The sequence below is a fragment of the Prionailurus viverrinus genome, chromosome D3 (assembly GCF_022837055.1).
Source record: "Prionailurus viverrinus isolate Anna chromosome D3, UM_Priviv_1.0, whole genome shotgun sequence".
NCBI lineage: Eukaryota > Metazoa > Chordata > Mammalia > Carnivora > Felidae > Prionailurus > Prionailurus viverrinus.
Window position 1 is genome coordinate 22,350,030 of NC_062572.1, and position 20,855 is coordinate 22,370,884.

General features: G+C 43.6%; 1 protein-coding gene across 9 annotated transcripts in view; it reads right to left on the reverse strand.

Moving 5' to 3' along the window:
* DEPDC5 (DEP domain containing 5, GATOR1 subcomplex subunit) overlaps window positions 1-20,855 on the reverse strand; it is a 127,058-nt gene that overhangs the window by 37,619 nt on the left and 68,584 nt on the right. For 6 of the 9 annotated variants that reach the window (XM_047827806.1, XM_047827813.1, XM_047827810.1 and 3 more), the window contains 8 exons: window positions 19,509-19,574; window positions 15,450-15,633; window positions 14,444-14,604; window positions 10,371-10,488; window positions 9,739-9,906; window positions 8,841-9,060; window positions 7,127-7,260; window positions 674-782 (listed from right to left, as the gene is read on the reverse strand). In XM_047827806.1, the coding sequence (XP_047683762.1) occupies window positions 674-782; window positions 7,127-7,260; window positions 8,841-9,060; window positions 9,739-9,906; window positions 10,371-10,488; window positions 14,444-14,604; window positions 15,450-15,633; window positions 19,509-19,574 (1,160 nt within the window). The remainder of the gene's footprint in view (window positions 1-673; window positions 783-7,126; window positions 7,261-8,840; window positions 9,061-9,738; window positions 9,907-10,370; window positions 10,489-14,443; window positions 14,605-15,449; window positions 15,634-19,508; window positions 19,575-20,855) is intronic. The other 3 variants (XM_047827812.1, XM_047827809.1, XM_047827807.1) reach the window with 1 other exon arrangement.

The window sequence follows — 20,855 nt, forward strand, 5'->3', positions numbered from 1 at the left end:
TTGAAAAATGAAATACATGTATTGAAGCTCCTTCATCTCCTAGTGATAGAGAGCAGGTAAGAGAACGCAGTCAGCTTACCTTCCCATACTAGAATGATCTCACATTCTGAACTTCCCAGAATGAGTAGACAGAGCCAAGTTTATTCATCTTAAAAGATACAAAAAGCCTGATCTATGGAGTTTCTGGCCCCTCTGCTGGACTTGTTATTTGGTACAGAGGCCCAAAGCCTCAGGTTTTAATTCCCCCATCCGCCCAGGATGCAATCCATTTGACTGTACTTCTCAGGAATCTAACTGATGGGAATTTCTTTATCAAAGAGTTAGCTCTCATGGAAGCTGCCCCAAGAGCTTTCTCCCTCCCATCTGGGAGAGCCAAGGATGTGGCTGAAGGAAAACCAGATGGCCAATTTCACAGCTCCAACCAGATTTTGGGACTTGACCAATATAGTTTAGCTTGACTATGTTGTATCTGCATTTATCTAGCAGTTAACTTCCTTACAATTGTGAGCAGAAACTGCTTCTTTAGAAATAGTAATGCTTAAAAGGGTTCAGGGTAGAATTCATCCAAATCCTCAGCATATTCAACCCTGGATTTGAATGGCTATTCATTTGGCCCGCCATGTCGGGCCCCTGAGAGCATGAGGCAGCTCCCTGCTGGAGTGGCCCCCTTTACCTTTCGTGGGCTGTCCACGTAGGTGGGAGTCATGGCAACGCTGCTGCTCTCCGCTGGCTGGGAGGAGCTCTTGCCACTGTGCACAGCTGCCTGCTGTTCTCCCATGCACCTGAAAGATGGAAAAACACGTATCTGTGGCTTGTTGGGAGCCCCCTGGTGAAGGGCCCACAATAGCCAAGATGAAATGAAGATACTACTGCTGTCACCTCAGAAACACCCTTCTTTATTTCTCCTTCAGGCCCAACACGATACCCTTCATTGCATTCATTGTCCTGAACAATCAACAGTCCTCCCAGATAAACAAGAAAAGAGCTCCATTTAAAAAGCACTGTCGTAGTGCTTATAGTATTTACATGGCTTTTACTTTGAAAAGCCATGTGACATGGTTTGAATGACTCCATCCACAAACAACCCTTTTTTTAATCTCCTGGGAAGACTTGTTCTTGGTTTTCATTAAATATACCAGCAGAAGCACATTCTGAAAATTAGGGCTGCATTAACATGTGGCATAAACTATATGGGGAAATGTGTCGACTCCCCATACATTTTGAAGGTTTATATGTTAATTTTTCAAATACATGCACTTACATCCCTGCTCCTCTCCCCAACCCCCAATCACACATATCTAACAGACACTATCTCATAACACAAGACAACTATGGTTTTCTTATGACATCTTATCCCATCTCCGTTCTGATGTACATAAAAGTACATAAAAGCATATTTCCACATTTATTTTCCTTTTACCTATACTAAAAATAATTATGAGCTGTCATAACTTAAATGCTCCCCCAAATTTCTTCAACATATCACTGAATTTTTATTTGGTAGAGTTCAGGAGACTCTCATTATAGTTTTAAATCTTCATCACTATTGTAACATACACTTCTTGTGGTGTACGCTGTGAGGCACTGCCCAGATCCCTCTGCTATGGCCTTGCTGGCACAGTAGTGGGCCATGTTGTCCAGACTACTCACCTGTCAGCCCCTTTGGGGACAGCCCCAGCTGCAGAGCAGCCTTGTTCAAGCTCCTCCCCCCACTGGCCCCCAGCTGCCCACAATGAGTGATCAACAAGGGGGTGTACAGATCTGGCCATGTTGGTCCAACTGGGCTCATCTCTGAAGGCTGTTCTAGCTCTAGAGCTTAAGTGAGGGGACCCAAGGCTGTCACTGGGCCTGCACTGCACCTGGCTGCTCCCTCTATCCACTCCTGCTTCTTCCTCCCTCCCACACACGCTGAGCCTAAGGCCTCTCCTTAATAAACAACCTGCATGTTAAACTCCATCTCAGCCTGCTTCCCAGAGATCTCAGTCTGTGACACTTCTAAAATTCTGACATGTTTATTACAGATTGTCAAGTAATCTCATACCAGAGATTAAAAATCAGTTTCCATGGTAACCTGTTATACTCTTTTTTTTTCTAGTTTATTATGGAAAAATTTCAAACATATACAAAAGTAAAAAGGATAAGATAATAAATCCCTACATACCCAGCCCCAAAATTATAGAGCCAATCATGTTTCATCTATACTCCTTACCTATATACTCCAATTATTTTGAAGCAAAACATATTTCACCTGTAAGAACTTCAATATTCACTCTATCATTAAAAGAAAATAACTTAAGAAAAAAAAACATAACCATAATTCAAACACACTTAAAATTTTAAAAAATTTCCAATATCAAATATTTCCCCAACTGTCTCCCATAAATTATTGGTAGTTTGTTCAAAACAGGGTTCAATTAAGGTCCCCCTGTTGCAATGAGTTGTATCTCTTAACTCTTTTTTAAGCTATAAGTTCCTCTTCATTGTACTTCTATCTTTACAATTTATTTGTTGAAGAAAGTAGCTCATTTGTCCTATAAATGCACATAGTCTGGATGTGCTGATTTTTATCCCTTTATTGTTTATCATATTCCTCTGTGCCTTGTACTTCCTGAGAACTGGGAGTTATACCTAATGGCTTGAGCAGATTCAGGTTCAATTTTGGACAAGAACTCTTCTTAAGTGGCATTATATATATCTATCTGGAGGCCTGTAATATCTGGCAGTCTCTCTCTGGTGATATTAGTGGCCACTGGTGATTTCTGTTAGATCCAGAAGTTCATTAAAGATCACACATGGTAATAGTCTATCATTCCTTCTGTACCTATTAGCTGCAATATTGAAAAAAGACAAACTTCCCTACACCAATTACTTGGTTACTCTGAGGTGTAATTCATATAGGAAAAGCAGAACAATTGCTCAATTCTTTCCCATGTCCCTGCACCACACTGTCTCTCTCTACCACATCAAAATGTGTTTTCCTTTGAGCCTCATCCACAAAGGCACACTGTGACATTCTCTCCCCCAAAGCTGCAGGGAGACCTGGTTACCCCCCATTGGCCCCTCAGATACACATGACAATCCCCATTTAGTGAGCTGCCTTTCATGTGCTGACCTGTGGACTAGGAATCAGGGTTTCGAATGTGAGTCCAAAACCCTTGTCCTTGGAGGCTCCTTATCTAACGGCTCATGAGGGGACCTGCCAGCAAAAGACTAGTTACCCTATATACATGCATATGTGAAAATAAACATGGAGGCCTACTGTCTTCTGCCAGGATGGGGTTGTCAGCCAAGCCTCCATAGAAGCAGTGACAATTGCCTTTTGGTGATCTCTGCTCTGACTTGGTTGTCACTGAGTTATCTTCAGCACCAGCTGCCCAGACTGGTCTCAGCCATGCTGACAATCAGCAGAAGGCTGAGACTGCTGGGGCCTCTATCTTCTACAAGAGCTTGACTAAACACACATGACTTTAGATAAAGACCAGAAGAAAACTAGAAAAACTAGACAGTTTATAGTAAGATGGAAGGAGTATAGGTGAAGTCTTTAAAAATTCTTTTCCATATTGCTATAGCATTGTTTTTCATAATAAACAAAATCGGATCAGCTTAGTGCAGCAAAAACAAAAGCAAAGCACACAAATAAAAAACGCTGTGTGTGCTAACATTATATAAAGGTCTGGCTCCCTCTGCTTTACCTCCTATATTGAGAAAACAAGAGCAGTCATCTGGAGAGAGAATAAGTCTCGGGTCTCTCTGTCCTGACTCCTGCTTGTGGGATTAGCTGAGAGTTTCTCCCTTCACACTGGGGGACACTACCACCTCAAGTATCCTTCCTCTTCCAGTCTGAGCAGAAAGAGGCTACTTGGACAAGTGTATTAAAGGATGACTCACTGACAAATTAAAATAAGATTCCCCCACCTCCAGCTTCACACCCCTCCCAGCAACATATGTTCCTTGTTCTTTTTTCCAGTGGGAAAGATCTGTGATTAGTTACAGGAAGAACCTGGTGGGCTGAGTTCCGGGGTCTTCCCTTGGTCAGGTGAAGGTATTTTCTGAAGAGGACCCAGTGCCCTCAGTGATGAGCTCAACCTACCCCTGCTCTCCTCCTCTCATCTGCCCCCAGGTCCTCTCCAGGTTCCCTTGTCATCCTGTGTCCCTTCTTTTCCATTTATTATCACCCTCTCTCCAGCCTCTGTGACCTCTTGCCTGACTAGTGAGAGGCTGCCAAAGAGTCTCTGCCTCTTGGGGCCCACCTGCCAGGCCTTTCTATACATGGGGCTCATTTCTGAAAACACTTCTGCCAAAGACACCAACGGCATATTTCATGATACTAAGGAATGACTGTAACCTTTTAGGTAAATTATAGTATTAGGACTTTTAATTTTTTTTTTTTTTATTTTTAAGTTTATGTATTTGAGAGAGAAAGAAAACACAAGTAGGGGAAGGGCAGGGAGAAAGAATCCCAAGCAGGCTCTGTGCTATAGGCACAGAGTCCCACGTGGGACTCAAACTGATGAACCAGTTGAAGTTAGATGCTTAACCGACTGAGCCATTCAGGCTCCCGAGGACTTTTTTTTTTTTTTAAAGGAGTACTTCTCAGGGCACCTGGGGGTTCAGTTGGTTGCATCTGACTCTTGATTTTGACTCAGGTCACGATCTCACAGTTTGTGGGATCAAGCCCTGCATCGAGCTCTGTGCTGACAGCACAGAGCCTGCTTGGGAGTCTCTCTCTCTCTCTCTCTCTCTCTCTCTCTCTGTCCCTCCCTTGCTCACATGCGTGCACTCTCTCTCTCTCTCTTTCTCTCTCTCAGAATAAGTAAATAAACTTAAAAAAGTATAAAGGAGTACTTCACTTTCAGTGATACATAGTGAAATACTATAGATGAAGAGATATGATGCCTGAAGCTTAATAAAGAGTAAAAAGGAAGGTGAGAACATGTGGGATATAAATGAAATAAGACAGGCCATGAGTTGGGGTCCCTGGGTGGCTCAGTGGGTTAAGCATCCAACTTCAGCTGAGGTCATGATCTCATGGGTTCATGAATTTGAGCCCCACATCAGGCTCTGTGTTGATAGCTTGGCGCCTGGAGCCTGCTTCAGATTCTGTGTCTCCCTCTCTCTGCCCCTTCCTCACTCAAGCTGTCTCTCTCTCTCTCTCTGAAAAATAAATAAAACAGGGGCGCCTGGGTGGCTCAGTCAGTTAAGCATCTGACTTCAGCTCAGGTCATGATCTTGCAGTCTGAGTTCGAGCCCCGCATCGGGCTCTGTGCTGACAGCTCAGGGCCTGGAGCCTGCTTCAGATTATGTGTCTCCTCCTCTCTCTCTGCCTCTCCCCTGCTCATGCTCTGTTTCTCTCTGTCTCTCAATAACAAAATAAACGTTAAAAAATTTTAAAAAATAATAAAAAATAAATAAATAAATAAAACATTAAAAATTTAATAAAAAAAAAAAAGATTGGCAATGAGTTGATAATCATTGAAGCTGCAATGATAAGGAAACAGGGATTTATTATACTAGTCTACTTTACCTATTTGAAATTTTCCATTAAAATAAAAAACTTGCAAAGGATCCCTTTTGTGATAAGAACATGTAAGGACAGCATGGCATCCAACTTCCCACCTGTCTTTCCAATTGCACCTAGACTATGCCTTAAGCTCACTCCATGTTACTTTCGGAAAGCCTAATGTACACAGGTTCCTGCTTGGCCCAACATGGTCCCTCATGCCAGACAGATAAGGTCTAGTCTCCCCTAACATCTGTATAAGGAACTTCAACATCCCTTCCTCTGTCATTCTATGACTATCTATTGTGCACATACTATGTGCCAAGCACAACACACAGCCTCTGCCCTCAGAGCACAAGCAAGTCAGGGGGAATGTGAGTAAACCTGGGTAGAGTTCCACTAAGGGTTCTGATGGATATTGGTCTGGGGTGACAGGAAGCACAGAATCTGAGTTGGCTGGGAGGGTGAGGGGGCCAGGAAGGTTCCCAGAGTGGGGGCCACCTGCACACAGAGGTGTTTTCTCCTCTTGCCCAAGTTCCCCCTCACCTCTCTGTATAGATGCTTTCTTCCCTTCAAGGCCAACTCAAATCCCACCTCCTGGGACACTGTCACTGCCCTCCCAGGCAAGATGTAGCCCCACCAATATCCTGGGAAATGGAGCACATACTGTTTATGAAGGGACCACACAAATGCTTAGAGAAGCTGGCCAGGTCACATGCCTGAGGGTGCAAGACAAGTCCAAGACTAGAGGGTGTGGCTGTTCTCTGGTAAAACAGAGGGCATGTGCTCATTCCAAAGTGCCAGCCTTCCCATGGCTGGCTGTGCATGTGGACCCAGTACTATAACTGAGGCTCTTCTATTTCTAGAAAGGCTAGATTTTATTATCTATAGTACAGTGTTGTGTCAAAGTATCTGCAATACACTGTTTTATGAATAATATAATCATGCATCATGTTGTATATACTATACAACTTCTCATATACAAATTCAAATAAAATCCAAATTTGTATATGAAATCTTCAAACTAAAAAAATGCAGCTCAGATATTTTAAAAATATTTTGTATCTTGAGGGCAGTGAAACTATTCTGTAATGGTGGCTACATGTCATTACAAATTTGTCTAAACCCATAGAATGTATAACACCAAGAGTGATCTGTAATGTAAACTACAAATACTGGGTGATAATGTGACAATGCAGGTTTACCAATTACAATAAATGTCCCACTCTGGTAGGGGATGTTGACAATGGAGGAGATTGTGCAGGTATGGAGACAGGGGGTATACAAGAAATCTCTCTTCCTTCCACTCAAGTTTGCTTTGAACCTACAACTGCTCTAAATTACAAAATGTATTATTAAAAAAAAAAAAACCCAAACAAACCAAGAAACCCCACTTTATGGGCCAAACCAAATGTATCTGTAGTTCAAATTAAGTCCCAGATTGCAAGTTTATAATTTCTGGCATATTTCATGTTATTTGACACTTACTGGGTATTAACACAGCTTTCTCATGTATGTGTGTTTTTCTTAATTTCAGGCTCCTTGCAGAAACAATATTTCACCTCCACTCACAAAACCTTTGGAGCCTGCTGGTGGGGACGAGTCACTCCCCGAGCAGGCACTTACTTCTGACTGGCTTCCATCTCCAACAGGGCGGACAGAGCTGATGTTCCCTTCTTGCCAACTGGGGGGCCGGTAGACTCAAGGGAGTGTGTGGCAATGGGCCCGGTCATCTGTAAGCCTTTCATGGCGGTCCCTTTCTAAAGCAGAGAAGAGGAGACAAGACCATCAGCCTCAGTGGGCTCCCTTAGCAGATGCCACTCACAGCCCAGAGTGTGCCTGCCGTATCTGTTGTGCTTGAGGCTCTGGGAATCCAATTAACAGAGGCAAGTGACATGGGTTCCTGCTATTCAGTAAATGCTTAGAACAGCTTTTCACTTCAACTGAAGGTTCAAATGCCTGTCAACTCAAAACAAACTGCCTCCTTGAGGTGGGTTCCACAAATCACTTCACCCTTGTCGTACCACCAGGAAGTAAATAATGTTCTACCTAAATCACAGAAGAAGAAACTGAGTCCCAGAGAAGTTAAGTAACCTATCCCAAATCCCACTGAAGCTAGAGTTCAAGCTCTAGTCATTTGGTTTCAAAACCAAAGTTCTTTCTACCATGCAAGGTCTTTCAGAAATGTTTCTAATTATAAGCAATGCTGTGTACAAAGTGTAGCCAGTGTGGGGAAAAGAACATGGAACTTGGGGTTAAAAACACAGCTAATGAGGGGCGCCTGGGTGGCGCAGTCGGTTAAGCGTCCGACTTCAGCCAGGTCACGATCTCGCGGTCCGGGAGTTCGAGCCCCGCGTCGGGCTCTGGGCTGATGGCTCAGAGCCTGGAGCCAGTTTCCAATTCTGTGTCTCCCTCTCTCTCTGCCCCTCCCCCGTTCATGCTCTGTCTCTCTCTGTCCCAAAAATAAATAAACGTTGAAAAAAAAAATTAAAAAAAAAACAAAAACAAAAACAAAAAAAAACACAGCTAATGAAACATCACTACTCACAGTGGAAAGGAATGAATTACTGATACAAGCCACAAATTGTATGAACTTGGGTGAATCCCAGAGGCATTATCCTGAGTGAAAGAAAGCAGCTTCTCAAAAGGTTACACATTATATGATTCTGTGTATATGACTTTTGGAAAAGGCAACAGTACAGTGATGGAGAACAGGCCAGTGGCTGCCAGGGGTTATAGATGGAGGCAAAGTGTGACTATAAAGGGTGGCACGAGGGAGTTTTTTGGGAGTGATAGAACTACTCTGTATCCTGATTGTAGTTGTAGTGTTACATGAATCTATGCCTCTGTTAAAATTCACAGACCTGTACACACACACACACACACACACACAGAATCCCAGATCTGCCCTGTACTGGCTGGGCATATCCCATAACCCCATGAGCCTCAGTATCCTCACTGGGTGGTGTGGGGCTGAACACACCCAAGGTGCTGGAAATTCCAAAAGTAATGAGAGTTAAACAAGTATCACTGCCACTACCCTCGAGTGACTTTTACTCAGTAATCCAGAGGAAGCAGCTGGGCTTGACATAGGGTCTCACCTGGGGAATGCACGAAGGAGCTGTGTGTCCTCAGGTAGGCAAGGGTGGTCCCGTGCCACAGAACACTACCCACTGGCTGCCTGTACCCTATCCCTCCCTCCTTCACCCTGCACTAGAGGAGAACTCACTGTTTCAGAGTTAAGATAAATGCAACTGTAGAGTAAATAAACCGGTCAGAGAGAGGCCCCTGAGATAGGAGGAGACCAAGCACAGCCCCCACGGGGCCCACAGAGCCCTACCCGCATCATGCGATCTGAGCGATGCCGCCTGCGGATCCGGTTCAAACCCTCCACGAAGCGGATAAAACCATCCAGGAGCTGCCACTCTTCTTCATCCGCCCGGGGCCTGTCTCCATAGATGTCGCAGTGGGCTTCCCCCTCTGTGATGCGCTTGGTGGCAGTGACACAGGCTGGCAGCAGCAGGAAGCGGGTCCTCCAGAACTTCAGAGACTCAATTAAGCTGTGGAGGGCCAAAGGGAGAAAAGGGGGTGTGGTGAGCAAAAGCAGACAATAAAAGCACGCCTAATGAACACCCCATCTTGACCCTGTCCTCAGAGTCGGTATGTGACGAGCAAGCTCCCCTTGAATAAGTGTTCGTCTGATGCTACATCTCATGGCTTCATTTAAAACACAAGCTTTGGAGGTAGGCCATGAAACGTGCTTTTAGTTTATATCCCAGAGATGTCAGAATGCTTCGTGCTGCCAGACTCAGTGGGGTTGTGGCTTTTTATCATCACAATCATAAATCACACATAAAAATTAAAAATCAAAAATGAGACACCACAGGCAGTCAGGAAAAGGTTAAGAACATGATCTACTCTGACATTTCATCAAAGAGCACTTCATCACTGAAGTTTCTGTTGTTGTACTGTGGTAAAACATACATAGCAAAATGTGCCACGTTAACAATCCTGAAGTGTACACTTACTTCTATGCCATCAAGTACGTTCACACTGCTGTGCAACCATCACCACCACCCACCTTCTCACTGAGTTTTGTAACCCAGTGCAGATGTGCTTTTTGTTCTTCCATGTTTTCTAAAACAAACATCATCTTGTAATCAGAAAAAAGGACAGACGTGTTAAAATTCAGGTACACCCAAGGCAGCCAGACGGAAAGCCAAGGCACACTCTCTGACCTGAAGTCCTCAGACCCAGCAGAACAGATATACTGATCTAAGTAATTCCACTTGTACTCCTCCAGCCGCTCATGGGAGAATTCCACCCAACAGGAGACGAACTCTGAGTCTGAGTGGGAGGGACAGAGGCTGTAGGTATAGTGGATCTGGGCGGATTCATAAGGGTACCTGAAAAACAAAGGGCATGCCCAGAAGTCCAAAAGAGAATTCCCTCTCCTCCAATTCTTCTGGACCTTTCCATCTGCATATACTTAGCACCATCCTTGGCATTTCAACCCTCAAGTGCAGTAACCAACTCATCCCAAGGGACTGGAAACGGAAATTTCTTAGTTCTTAAACTTTGTCATTCTTTTACCCTCCCATTCTTTATTTTTAATTGGCTTTCTAGGAATCAGGCTAAACATCATAGGCTGAATCATAATCCCTTTTAGAGGAAGGTGAGCTATAACCATAAAATAATCCTAGAGAACAAAACAGTAATTCCAAGAAAAGGAAAACCAACCACTCAACCTATCTTGAATTATGTCATGCACATAAGTCATTATGTGCACAGCATGCATTACAAACACAAGTTAGTAATGTGGACACAATTCAGGACAGTAGGTGAAAACCTTAAATTTCCAAGGACTCACTTGGGAAGGTAACGTGTCACTGTGATCATCTTATCCTTCAGCGTCACTTTGTGGAACGTTCTGCCCATACTCAGCCAGTACTGGTCCTCCTCCTCAGGGCGGTTTCGGGACACAAGGCCTAACAGAGGGGGGGTTAAAATCATTTCCTCCATCTAGTCGAGGATCATTCCTTTAACAGGCAATTGCTTCTCTTCCATATACAGTCAGAAAAAGGAGAAACAAAAGAGGCAACTCTTTTGAGGGCCAGTTTCATGGAAAAGACTTATTTTTGTTAAAAAAAAAAAAAAAAAAAAGTCCTGAAGTTGGCAGAAATTTTGTTACTAAACCAGCCAGCAGCAGATTAGAGCCCGGGGTGCTGACAGCATCCAGAAGATACACTCAAAGCTGAACAGCCTGATTCCTCAGCCTTGGAGAAGGAAAGCTCTGGATTAGATGTTAATGGGCTAAGACTCAACTCTGGGACTGAAATGAAACTCCACTCCACTCAAGCACAAGCTGCCACTCTGGCAGTTAAAGGTCCTCGCCCCCAGTGTGGCAGCCAACCTACCTTTAGTTTCCGTGACTCCCACACTATAACCATGCTTTGGTCTTTTTTTTTAAAGTTTATTTATTTATTTAGAAAGAAAGAGATAGGGAGCACGCACAAGCCAGGGAGGGGCAGAGAGAGAGGGAGAGAATCCCAAGCAGGCTCCATGCTGTCAGCACAGAGCCGCAAGTGGGGCTCCATCTCACAAACCATGAGATCATGACCTGAGCTGAAAGCAAGAGCCAGAGGCTTAACCAACTGAACCACCCAGGCACCCAAAACCATGCTTCAGTTATAATTTTCTTCTCTAAACATTTGCTCCTGTTGCTTTTTCAGCCTTCTCTTTCTGGGCCATCAAGATCCCACAGATCACTTAAGGTCACCATCAAAATTGCCACTGCTCCAGTAAGCTAGCAGATCCCATCAGCAGTTTGAATTTTACCCTGGATGTGGCTCCACATGTGCGTGTCTCACACCCTTTCAAAGTGGAGGTTCCATGAGGCCGGGGCCCAAATCTTGTTTGTCTTTAAATTTTCTGTAGCACCTGACAAAATGCCATGCCCACAGCAGGTATTGAAAACATACTAGGTGAATTGAATTGTGCATAGAAAGAGGGAAATTCTGAGGAATCAAGAAAACTGTAAGCTTTTAAGAGAGTAAAAATAGTGCCTTGATGGACAACTGAGCAAAGACAAGATTCTTGTGATCTAGAAATGAAACCGGCTGCCCTCATGCAGTTCTGAGAGACAGTCACACAGGGCAGGCAGCATGGGAGTTGTCAGGATGAGAGGATGGCAGAGGTTGAAAGGACCTTCACTAGGAATGCAAAATTTCCCAGGTGATAGTGAGGGGCAGCAGTCAGGCTGCATATAAGAGGACAGGCTTTGACTCAGAGGACCCTAGGTTAAACCCCATCACTTCCATTTGTTAGCAGTGTGCCCTTGGGTACCAAACCTCTCTGAGTCTCACTTTCTGCAACTAGAGTGTGTCTGAGGGCCCCCATTCCTGCATTCCTTCTTTCTTGCAACAACCCCCTGCTGGCTGTAAGGAAGACAAAGTCATGGGATAATGTTCATGAGCACCTAGCACAGTACTGAGACCCCACTCTAAATTAGTTCCTGTTTTGGGGCATCTGGGTGGCTCAGTTGGTTAAGTGTCCAACTTTAGCTCAGGTCATGATCTCGCAGTTCATGTGCTGGAGCCCCACGTTGGGCTGTCTGCTGTCAGCACAGAGCCCGCTTCAGATTCTCTGCACCACCACCCCATCCCGCCCCCACTTGTTCTCTAAATAAATTAATTAAATAAATAAATAAACTAAAAAAAGGAAAGAAAAAAATTAATTGGTTCCTGTTTTCATCCTGCACAGCACTCTTGACAATCTGTGATCAAATAAATACTTGTGGTTTATTTAGTCTAATGCTTGTTTTGCCCAGTAGACAATAAACTTTGAAGACAGGGCTGAGGCTATTCTGTTCACTACTAGAACAGGGTCCCCCTCATAACTGGTAGTCAACAAATCTTCAATCAGAAGCAATCTCACTTATGATAGTCACTTTTCCAATAACTAATAAACAACAATGATACCATTTCTGTTACAACAGAAATAAAAGGATTAAATTTATCATAGGAAAAAATAGCCAGAAAGAGTATGGTCAGGTGAGTAGACTGGCCAACTAGCCATGACATGAGACTCATGAATCGACCAGAGCAGAAGTGGATGCCAGAGGAATTATGAACCTCTAAGGGCTATTCTAGAGAAAAGCAGGTAGGAAGGCTAGATGGGGCCACTGACACTAAAGATTAATTCATTCCACTATTCCTGGGATAAAGAACAAAATCCTTCACATGGCCCTGTGAAGCCTGGGTCTCCTGACATGTCTGGCCACATCTCCAGCTTACTCCCTGTGCTCCATCCCACCAGTCTTCTTTTTGTTGCCCAGAAAGTGTCACAGTGCCTCCTGCCACAGAGCCTTTGCACATACTAATCCCTCTGCCTGGCATGTTCTTCCCATATACTTCTACCCACTCCCAACCTGGTTTTCTTCCTAGTAACTCTTGCACATAGTTTAGGTCTCACCTCAAACATCACCTCCTCACGGAAGCCATCCCTGACCCTCCAGACCAGATCAAGACCAATATTAAATATCCTTATAGCCCTTTGATTTTTCCTTCACAGTCTTTATCACAACAAGGAATTATATTATTTCATAGTATGATTAATGTTATTTTTCCCCACTGGGCTATAAATGCCCCACAGAGCAAGGGCTTCAAAAATACTGTTGAATGAATGAATGAATGAATGAATGAATGAATATATTTATCAACCCATATTGTTGTATGCCAGGCACGGTGGTCTCCAATGTAAAGGATAAAAACATGAGGTTGACATAGTCCTGGAACTCAAGAAGATTACTATTCAGTACAGTCTAGAAAATAAAAAGAAGACAACAAGTGATAAATAACATAATGGGCTCCCAAGAAAATCCAGAGGGAGCCCAAAGCTTCATCATAAGCAACAAGGCCTGGACTGGATAGACCACCAAGCTCTCTATCACAGATCCATACTTCTTTGATTTTCTGGCCAGAGGCACTCTAATGGAGTCAAAGATGATCTGAGGTTTTGAGCTGGGAGGTTAGGAAAGTGGGGAATCTCATTAGCTGCAAGGAGGAAGCAGGAGCCTAACAGGTACTTACTGATTGTTCTGGGAAATGATCCCTGCTTTCTGGTTCTAGGCACCCATACTTAATTCTCTCTACCTGACTTATTTCAGAAGAGCTCTCCGGAGCCTGGCTGTAACTCAATTGGCATCACTGAGTCTCCGTCACTTAGTGTCTGCCACTCACAGACGATCCATTCTTGTTTCAATGTGCTAAGCTTCAGCAACAAGTAAGAGAAGATGAATCCAGAATGGGAGGGTGGGGTGGGAAGTATAAACTTCAGGTTTACAAAACATCTGAGAACCTGCTGTGTGCCAGGTACTGTGCTAGAAATAAATATTGGGTCTAAAGGGACGCCTAGGTGGCTTAGTCGGTTGCATGTCCAACTTCGGCTCAGGTCACAATCTCACAGTTTGTGAGTTCGAGCCCCGTGTCGGGCTCTGTGCTGACAGCTCAGAGCCTGGAGCCTGCTTCGGATTCTGTGTCTCCCTCTCTCTCTGCCCCTAACCCACTCACATTGTCGCTGTCTCTCCCAAAAATAAAAATAAACATTAAAAAAAGTATATTGGGTCTAAAATATGCACTATGTACTTTGACAGTTCAGTCCTGGCTCAGCTGCCTGCTACTCCAGGGTATTGCCAAAGCCAGGCTATAACATTCCTAAACTGGGTCATATCCTCTTCCTTAAAAGGAGAGTGGTAGACTAAAGAAAATTTTAAGATAAATCTGGGCCTAGTGGAGACTATATTCCTCATGTAAAGTAAAATTTTGTGAATTTTGTGTTGAAAAATAATTACTCCTAAATTTGTCTATTCCCTACCATCTTGAGAACATACTCATACAAATTAAGTTGAAAAGAAAAAATACAAGTCCCCAGAGAAAAACTTACCTCGGCTATAGAGTGGGCTGCTGCTCAGCGGGGGTGGGACAGCAGGGTTGGGTTTCTGTGCCTTGGGCTGCACTATGATTTGGTAGCCCTGCATGAGACGCTGGCAGATGAACTCTTCAAACACCTGCTGGGCCGTCATCTGCACACCTTCCTCATCCCTCCTGAGAAAACAGACGGTTGTTCACATGGGTGTGCTTGGCCCAGGTCAGAGTGACACTCAGAGTCTATACTCCCATCCTCTGTTTTTGCTTTGACCCCACAAGCCAGCCCTGATAACCATTGTATGGTGGTTCATAAAACTATCAATCTATAAACCAGTTTTGGGAGAAATGATCAGTTGAAAAGAGGCAGAAGAAGAAGGCAAATAAAAGCTAATAGCCAATCTTAGAAAAGAAGATCAGGGATGCCCGGGTGGCTCAGTCAGTAGAGCGTTCAACTTTTGATTTTGGTTCTGGTCATGATCTCAGGGCTGTAGGTGATCTCAGGCGCCTGGATGGTTTAGTCAGTTAAGCCTCCGACTCTTGATTTTGGCTCAGGTCATGATCCCACAGTCGTGAGATCGAGCCCCATGTCGGGCTCTGTGCTGACAGCATGGAGCCTGCTTGGGATTCTCTCTCTCTCTCCCCGCCTCTCTCTCTGCCCCTCCCCTGCTTGTGCACATACTCTCTCTCAAAATAAATAAACATTTTTTTTAATTAAAAAAAATTTATCTTTCTCTCCCTCTGCCCCTCTCTCCAGCTAGTGCACTCTCTAAAACTTAAAAAAAAAAAATGTTTTTAGTTAAAAAAAAATTTTAAAAAGAAATTTAGTGTGTCCAGAACAAATGCAATAGAAAAATATGAGAAAGGATCAATGAGGACAAATGGCTAAAGGAGGCATGTCAATGGAACTCTAAAAAAAAATTGACAATTCTTGCTTCAATAAAATTCTCTAAACAGAAAAGGAAGACACAGGCTTGAAAATGCAGTGTTTTGATGCATACCCCAAACCCTCCTCTGACACCGACCTGTCGATGTCTGCTTCTGGGAGGAGATCATAACAGCCCTCCGTGTAGTCGTTCTGCAGGCCCTGGCGGTCAGGGAAGTAGTCGGTGGTGAGGGGGAGACACGCCGGAGTAGTGAGAGACTTCCAGTCCACTCCAACTGTGCAACAGAAGCCTGGCACTACAGGGGGAGCAGACAGTGTCAGAACTGCCTCGTGTAACAGGGGAGAAAGGTACGTGTGGTCACCAGGGCAGGTGTGGGACATGGGTGGGGTGGGGGAGAGGAGTGAAAGGTAACAAAATTGCCAGGAAAGGGATGGAAAAGAAGAAAAGGGGTGGGGGAGGGAGGAAGAGAGAAACAGAGTTTGTTAGATAATGCAGTGCAAGTGCTTATCCAATCCCATCATGCAAATGGGATTCACAGCTGATATTTTTCATTTTTTGCCGATCTTCAGCTAACAGCCACAATGCCAGTGAGGTTACTGCAGGGTAGCACAGGCAGTGTTATGCATCGAAGCAAATCAACATTCCAAGAGCAGAAAACAGGCTCAAGCCAGAGCCTCTCTGGAGGACTGCAGAGTGGCCAGTGGGGAAAGAAGAGCTCAGCCAGGTTTTGGAGCAATCAGCACATGGTAGCAGAATTCAGGAATACTTTCAGAATTGCAAAAATAGGTCACAGATCCAAAAGGGTAGGAGGAGAAATCAAAGAAGGGTGTCTGGGAAAGTTACAAGGCCATAACTTCAAGAGACAGACTTTAACAATCTAGAAATGAAAGCTGCAATCAGCAGAGTGGGCCCAATCACATGGATCTGTCCTGAATTGCCTGCTCTTTGGTTAAAGCAGGGTTTCTCCACCTTGGCACTACTGACATTTTGGACTGGAAAATTCTTTGTCTTGGGGGGCTGTCCTTTGTATTTTAGGATTTGAACAGCATCCCTGGACTCTACTTACTAGATGCCAGTGGCATCTCCTGGTTGTAAAAACCAAAAACGTCTGCAGATGTTGCCACATGTCCCCCCAGGGAGCAAAATCATCCGCAGTTGAGAATCACTGACTTAAGGTAATAGGGAAGTTATCTCTTTAAGTAATTTAAGCAAATATTATTTTTCAAATCTTTATACAAGGGAGCAATCTGAAGCAAAAACACTCCATGACTTTGCCTCTGAGTATCAAGCAAGGGACACCTTAAACACCTTATCTTTGGGGTGCCAGGATGGCTCAGTTGGTTACGCATCCGACTCTGGATTTCGGCTCAAGTCATGATCTCACGGTTGTGAGACTGAGCCCCACGTTGGGCTCCGCGCTGAGTGTGTAACCTGCTTGGGATTCTCTGTCTCCATCTCTCTCTGACCCTCCGCAGCTCACACTCGCACGAACACGTGCGCGCTCCCTCTCTAACAGTAAGTAAATAAATAAATAAATAGCACCTTATCTTTTGCACAGTGCTAATGCAGCTTACATTGTGATTCACCTCTGTCTCATTCACCCTATCTCATCAGCTGACACATGACCTCCTCAGAGCAGGTACTGCGACATCACTGACCCCTTTAAACACCTGGCCAAGCCGAACCTCCTAGAAGTTACTCAATCAGAAGCCTCTCTGCTTAGGGATCTTTCCACCACATAGTGACACACACACACTACCCAATACGACAGAGTCCCACTGAACCTAGAGTTAAAGGACAAGAAGAGGACCCGACGCATGTGATAAGTCATAGTGGGAAACACGCCCCATGTAGCACCACTGCCTTAGGAAATTGCAACAAAACTAACTCCCTGATCTACACAGGTCTAGGGTATTTTATTTGTTTATTTGTTTGTTTGAATTCTATTTTAGTGTGTAAGCACACTTAACATGAGAGCTACTCTTGGCAAAATTTTAAGAGTACAACACAGGAATGCTAACTTGGGCACAGTGTTGTGCAGCAGATCTCTAGAATTTATTCATCATGCATAACTGGAATGTTATATCCACTGATTAGCAACTCCTCACTTCCACCTCCCCTCAAGCCCCTGGCAACCACCATTCTACTCTCTGATTCCGTGAGTTTGACTATACACAGGCCTTGATAACTCATTAACACTTCGAGAATTAAAAAATCACAATCCAAAAGAACCTAATTGATCACCCCAATTTCCCAATATGGCAGATGAAGGAGTAAGCTTGTTCCTAGTTCCCAGTTAGAACCAGGAGCAGAAGGAAGACACCCAATCAAAACTACAGTAGGAAGCCAGAAGCAGAAGACAGTTGAATATGCTGTCTTAGATCATTCTGGCTCTCATTAGCTTCCTGACCCTCTGGACCATAAACATCCTTCAGAAATGTTTTCTGCTGGGCACACACCAAGATACAAATATTCAAATATCTGGTCCAAAATCCCATGGTGAGAAAAGTTCCTGATTCTTAGTTTAATGATGTTTTTTCCTTGGGCAAACAGTGTGGCCTCTTTTCTAACTCCAATATCTTTACGCTCTATAGAGAAGGACTCTGAAGAGGGCCCACAACAGAACCGTTGAATTAACAACGATAAACATGGATTCCAAAATCCAGTGCTAGGGTTGTACAGAAAAAATAGGCTCATCTTTTCACTGTTGGCAGCATTCTGGAAAATAATCATCCTGCCAACCATACTTTGGGGGAAATATATTCCAGGATGTGAACTGAAAGAAAAGATATACCCACTGCACCATGTACTATACCTGTATTCAATAGTATTGCTAAAAAACTAGAAACCACCCAAAATGACCCCCAATAATAAATGATTTTTCAAACTGGGATGTAATGTGTTTGATACATGTGCTAAGTCACTAAAAATGACTAGCGGGGGGACACGTGGTTGCTCAGTGAGTTAAGCATCCAACTCTTGGTTTCAGCTCAGGTCATGATCTCGAGGTTCCTGGGTTTGACCCCCCACATTGGGCTCTGTGCTGGCAGTGTGGAGCCTGCTTGGGATTCTCTCTCCCTCTCTTTCTGCCCTTCCCCGACGTGTGCACACATGTGCGCATTCATGCTCACTCTCTCTCAAAATAAAACATTAAAAAAAATGACTAAGGGCTCTTGGGTGACTCAGTTGGTTAAGCATCTGACTCCTGATTTCAGCTCAGGTCATGATCTCATAGTTGTGAGATCGAGCCCCGCATCAGGCTCCACACTGGATGTGGAGCCTGCTTAAGATTCTCTTTCTCCCTCTCTCTCCCCTTCCAATGCATGAGTGCGTTCTCTCTCTCTCTCTCTCTCTCTCTCAAAAAAAAAAAAAAAAAAAAAAAAAAAAAGAGGGGTGCCTAGGTGGCTCAGTCAGTTAAGTATCCAACTTGGGCTCAGACCTTGATCTTGTGGTTCATGAGTTCAAGCCCTTGCGTCGGGCTCTGTGCTGACAGCTCAGAGCCTGGAGCCTGCTTCAGATTCTGTGTCTCCTCTCTCTCTGCCCCTCCCCCACTCATGCTTGGTCTGTGTCTCTCAAAAATAAACATTAAAAATGTTTTTAAATAATAGAAAAAGAAAAAAATGACTAATATGAGGAGTCAGAAGAAGTAGTAAAAGGATTATTTAGTTAATTATAAGTGGGAAGAAATATTCAGTGATGTATATCTACTGGTCACAGCTAAGTAAAATAAAGTCTACCAGGTGGTAGGATTTTTTTTTTTTTTTTGTATTCTGCTATTATAGATATTTAGATGTGCTCTTCCTGCAGATATTTCAACAGATAAAGATGATTTAAAAAAAAAATGCAACCCAGTCAAACAATTTCAACTACAAGTATGTAAACAGTTCTAGTCCCTCTTATTCCTTTGTTCCCTAGAGCCATCACAAGGCCTTTAAGGGCTAAGGCCAGTTCTGAATTGGCGTAAGGACCTCATGGGAATTCCATTACCCTTCCCACGTGCTGCTGAATCACATTCCAGAAGAGGTTATTTGGCCACTCCCCTCTTCACTTTCCACTGGAGAGGCTGAAAATTTTTCCTTTACCACATTGCTTTCTGGTACCCAGAGATGTGTGGACTTCCCACAGAGCTCCCCCTTGCTTCCTCATGCTCTGACCAACCCCGCCCTGACCCCACCCCAGTCAGCTGCTCCCTCTTACTTGGATCTGGAGAGGTAGAAACACTGTCCTCTAGAGAATCCTTGTTTTGGGTCCTAGGATTCATACCTATGGAAAGATGAAAACAGCTTAATGAGGCTCATTCTATAAAATAAAGAAATAAATGAAAGTACTGGCCAGTTATGGTTGAAAAAGCCCAAAATCATAGCTAAAAATAAAAATGTGAACCAAGTACAAATTCTGTGAATATTTCAAACAGCACAAAAGAATCAATCAAAGAAAAATGAGCAATCTAAAACTTGGGAATGATCCAGAACATTACTCTGAGGTTATCAATACCATTCTTTGCCCAATGAGACCATTAGCATTGGCTTACATGCACACGCGCGCACACACACACACACACACACACACTAGCAAAAAGCAATCCACCATTTATTTTAAGAAAATGGCTATATTTCAAAGTCACTTCAACTAATTGGATAAATCTTTAGCAAAAACAAAATGACCTATTTAAAGTTTATTTCACTTATCAGTCATCATTATCTGGAATTTCCTTCTCCAAATCATAGCTTTCTGGAATATGACCTAAGACATATTAAAACTCACCACTTTAAGAGAAAAACAATGATTTTCCCTATAAGTGTCTGAAAGAAAAAACAGAAAGATCTTTGAAATACAACTTATTGCCTGAAAAATAACAGAACTAATTTTAAAGTACATATCAATATTTATTTTTTTATGTTTATTTATTTTTGAGAAAGAGAGAGAGAGCGAGAGACAGACAGAGTGTGAGCGGGGGAGGGACAGAGCAAGAGGGGAATAAAGAATCCGAAGCAGGCTCCAGGCTCTGAGCTGTCAGCACAGAGCTTGACACAGGGCTCAAACTCACGAGCCTCGAGATCATGACCTGAGCCAAAGTGGGACGCTTAACCGACTGAGCCACCCACGTGCCCCAAAGTACATATCAATGTTTAAAGGTCCCTTTCTAGACACATATACTTACTAGAAAATTATGGTACTATGAAAAAGATTGGGAAAATCCTCACCAAACTGTCAACAGTGGCTACCTCCAAGGAGAAAGCTGGGGGAGGTGACAGGAGGTAAACCAGAACTTACAGTTTTTATTCTAGATACTTTTGTGTCATCTGAATCTTTTATAACAAAAATAAATACGTATAAGTCCCTCATGGAGTCTTTGAAAGGACAAGCCACAACATGAGAGAAAACATCTGCAAATCACCTATCTAGCAAAGGACTTGTAGCCAGATTACATAAACAGCCCTCAAAACTCAAGAACAAGAGCACAACTTAATGAGAAATAGGGCAAAAGATTTGAACATTTCACTGAACACATACAGAAACCAAATAAGCACATGAAAAGATGCT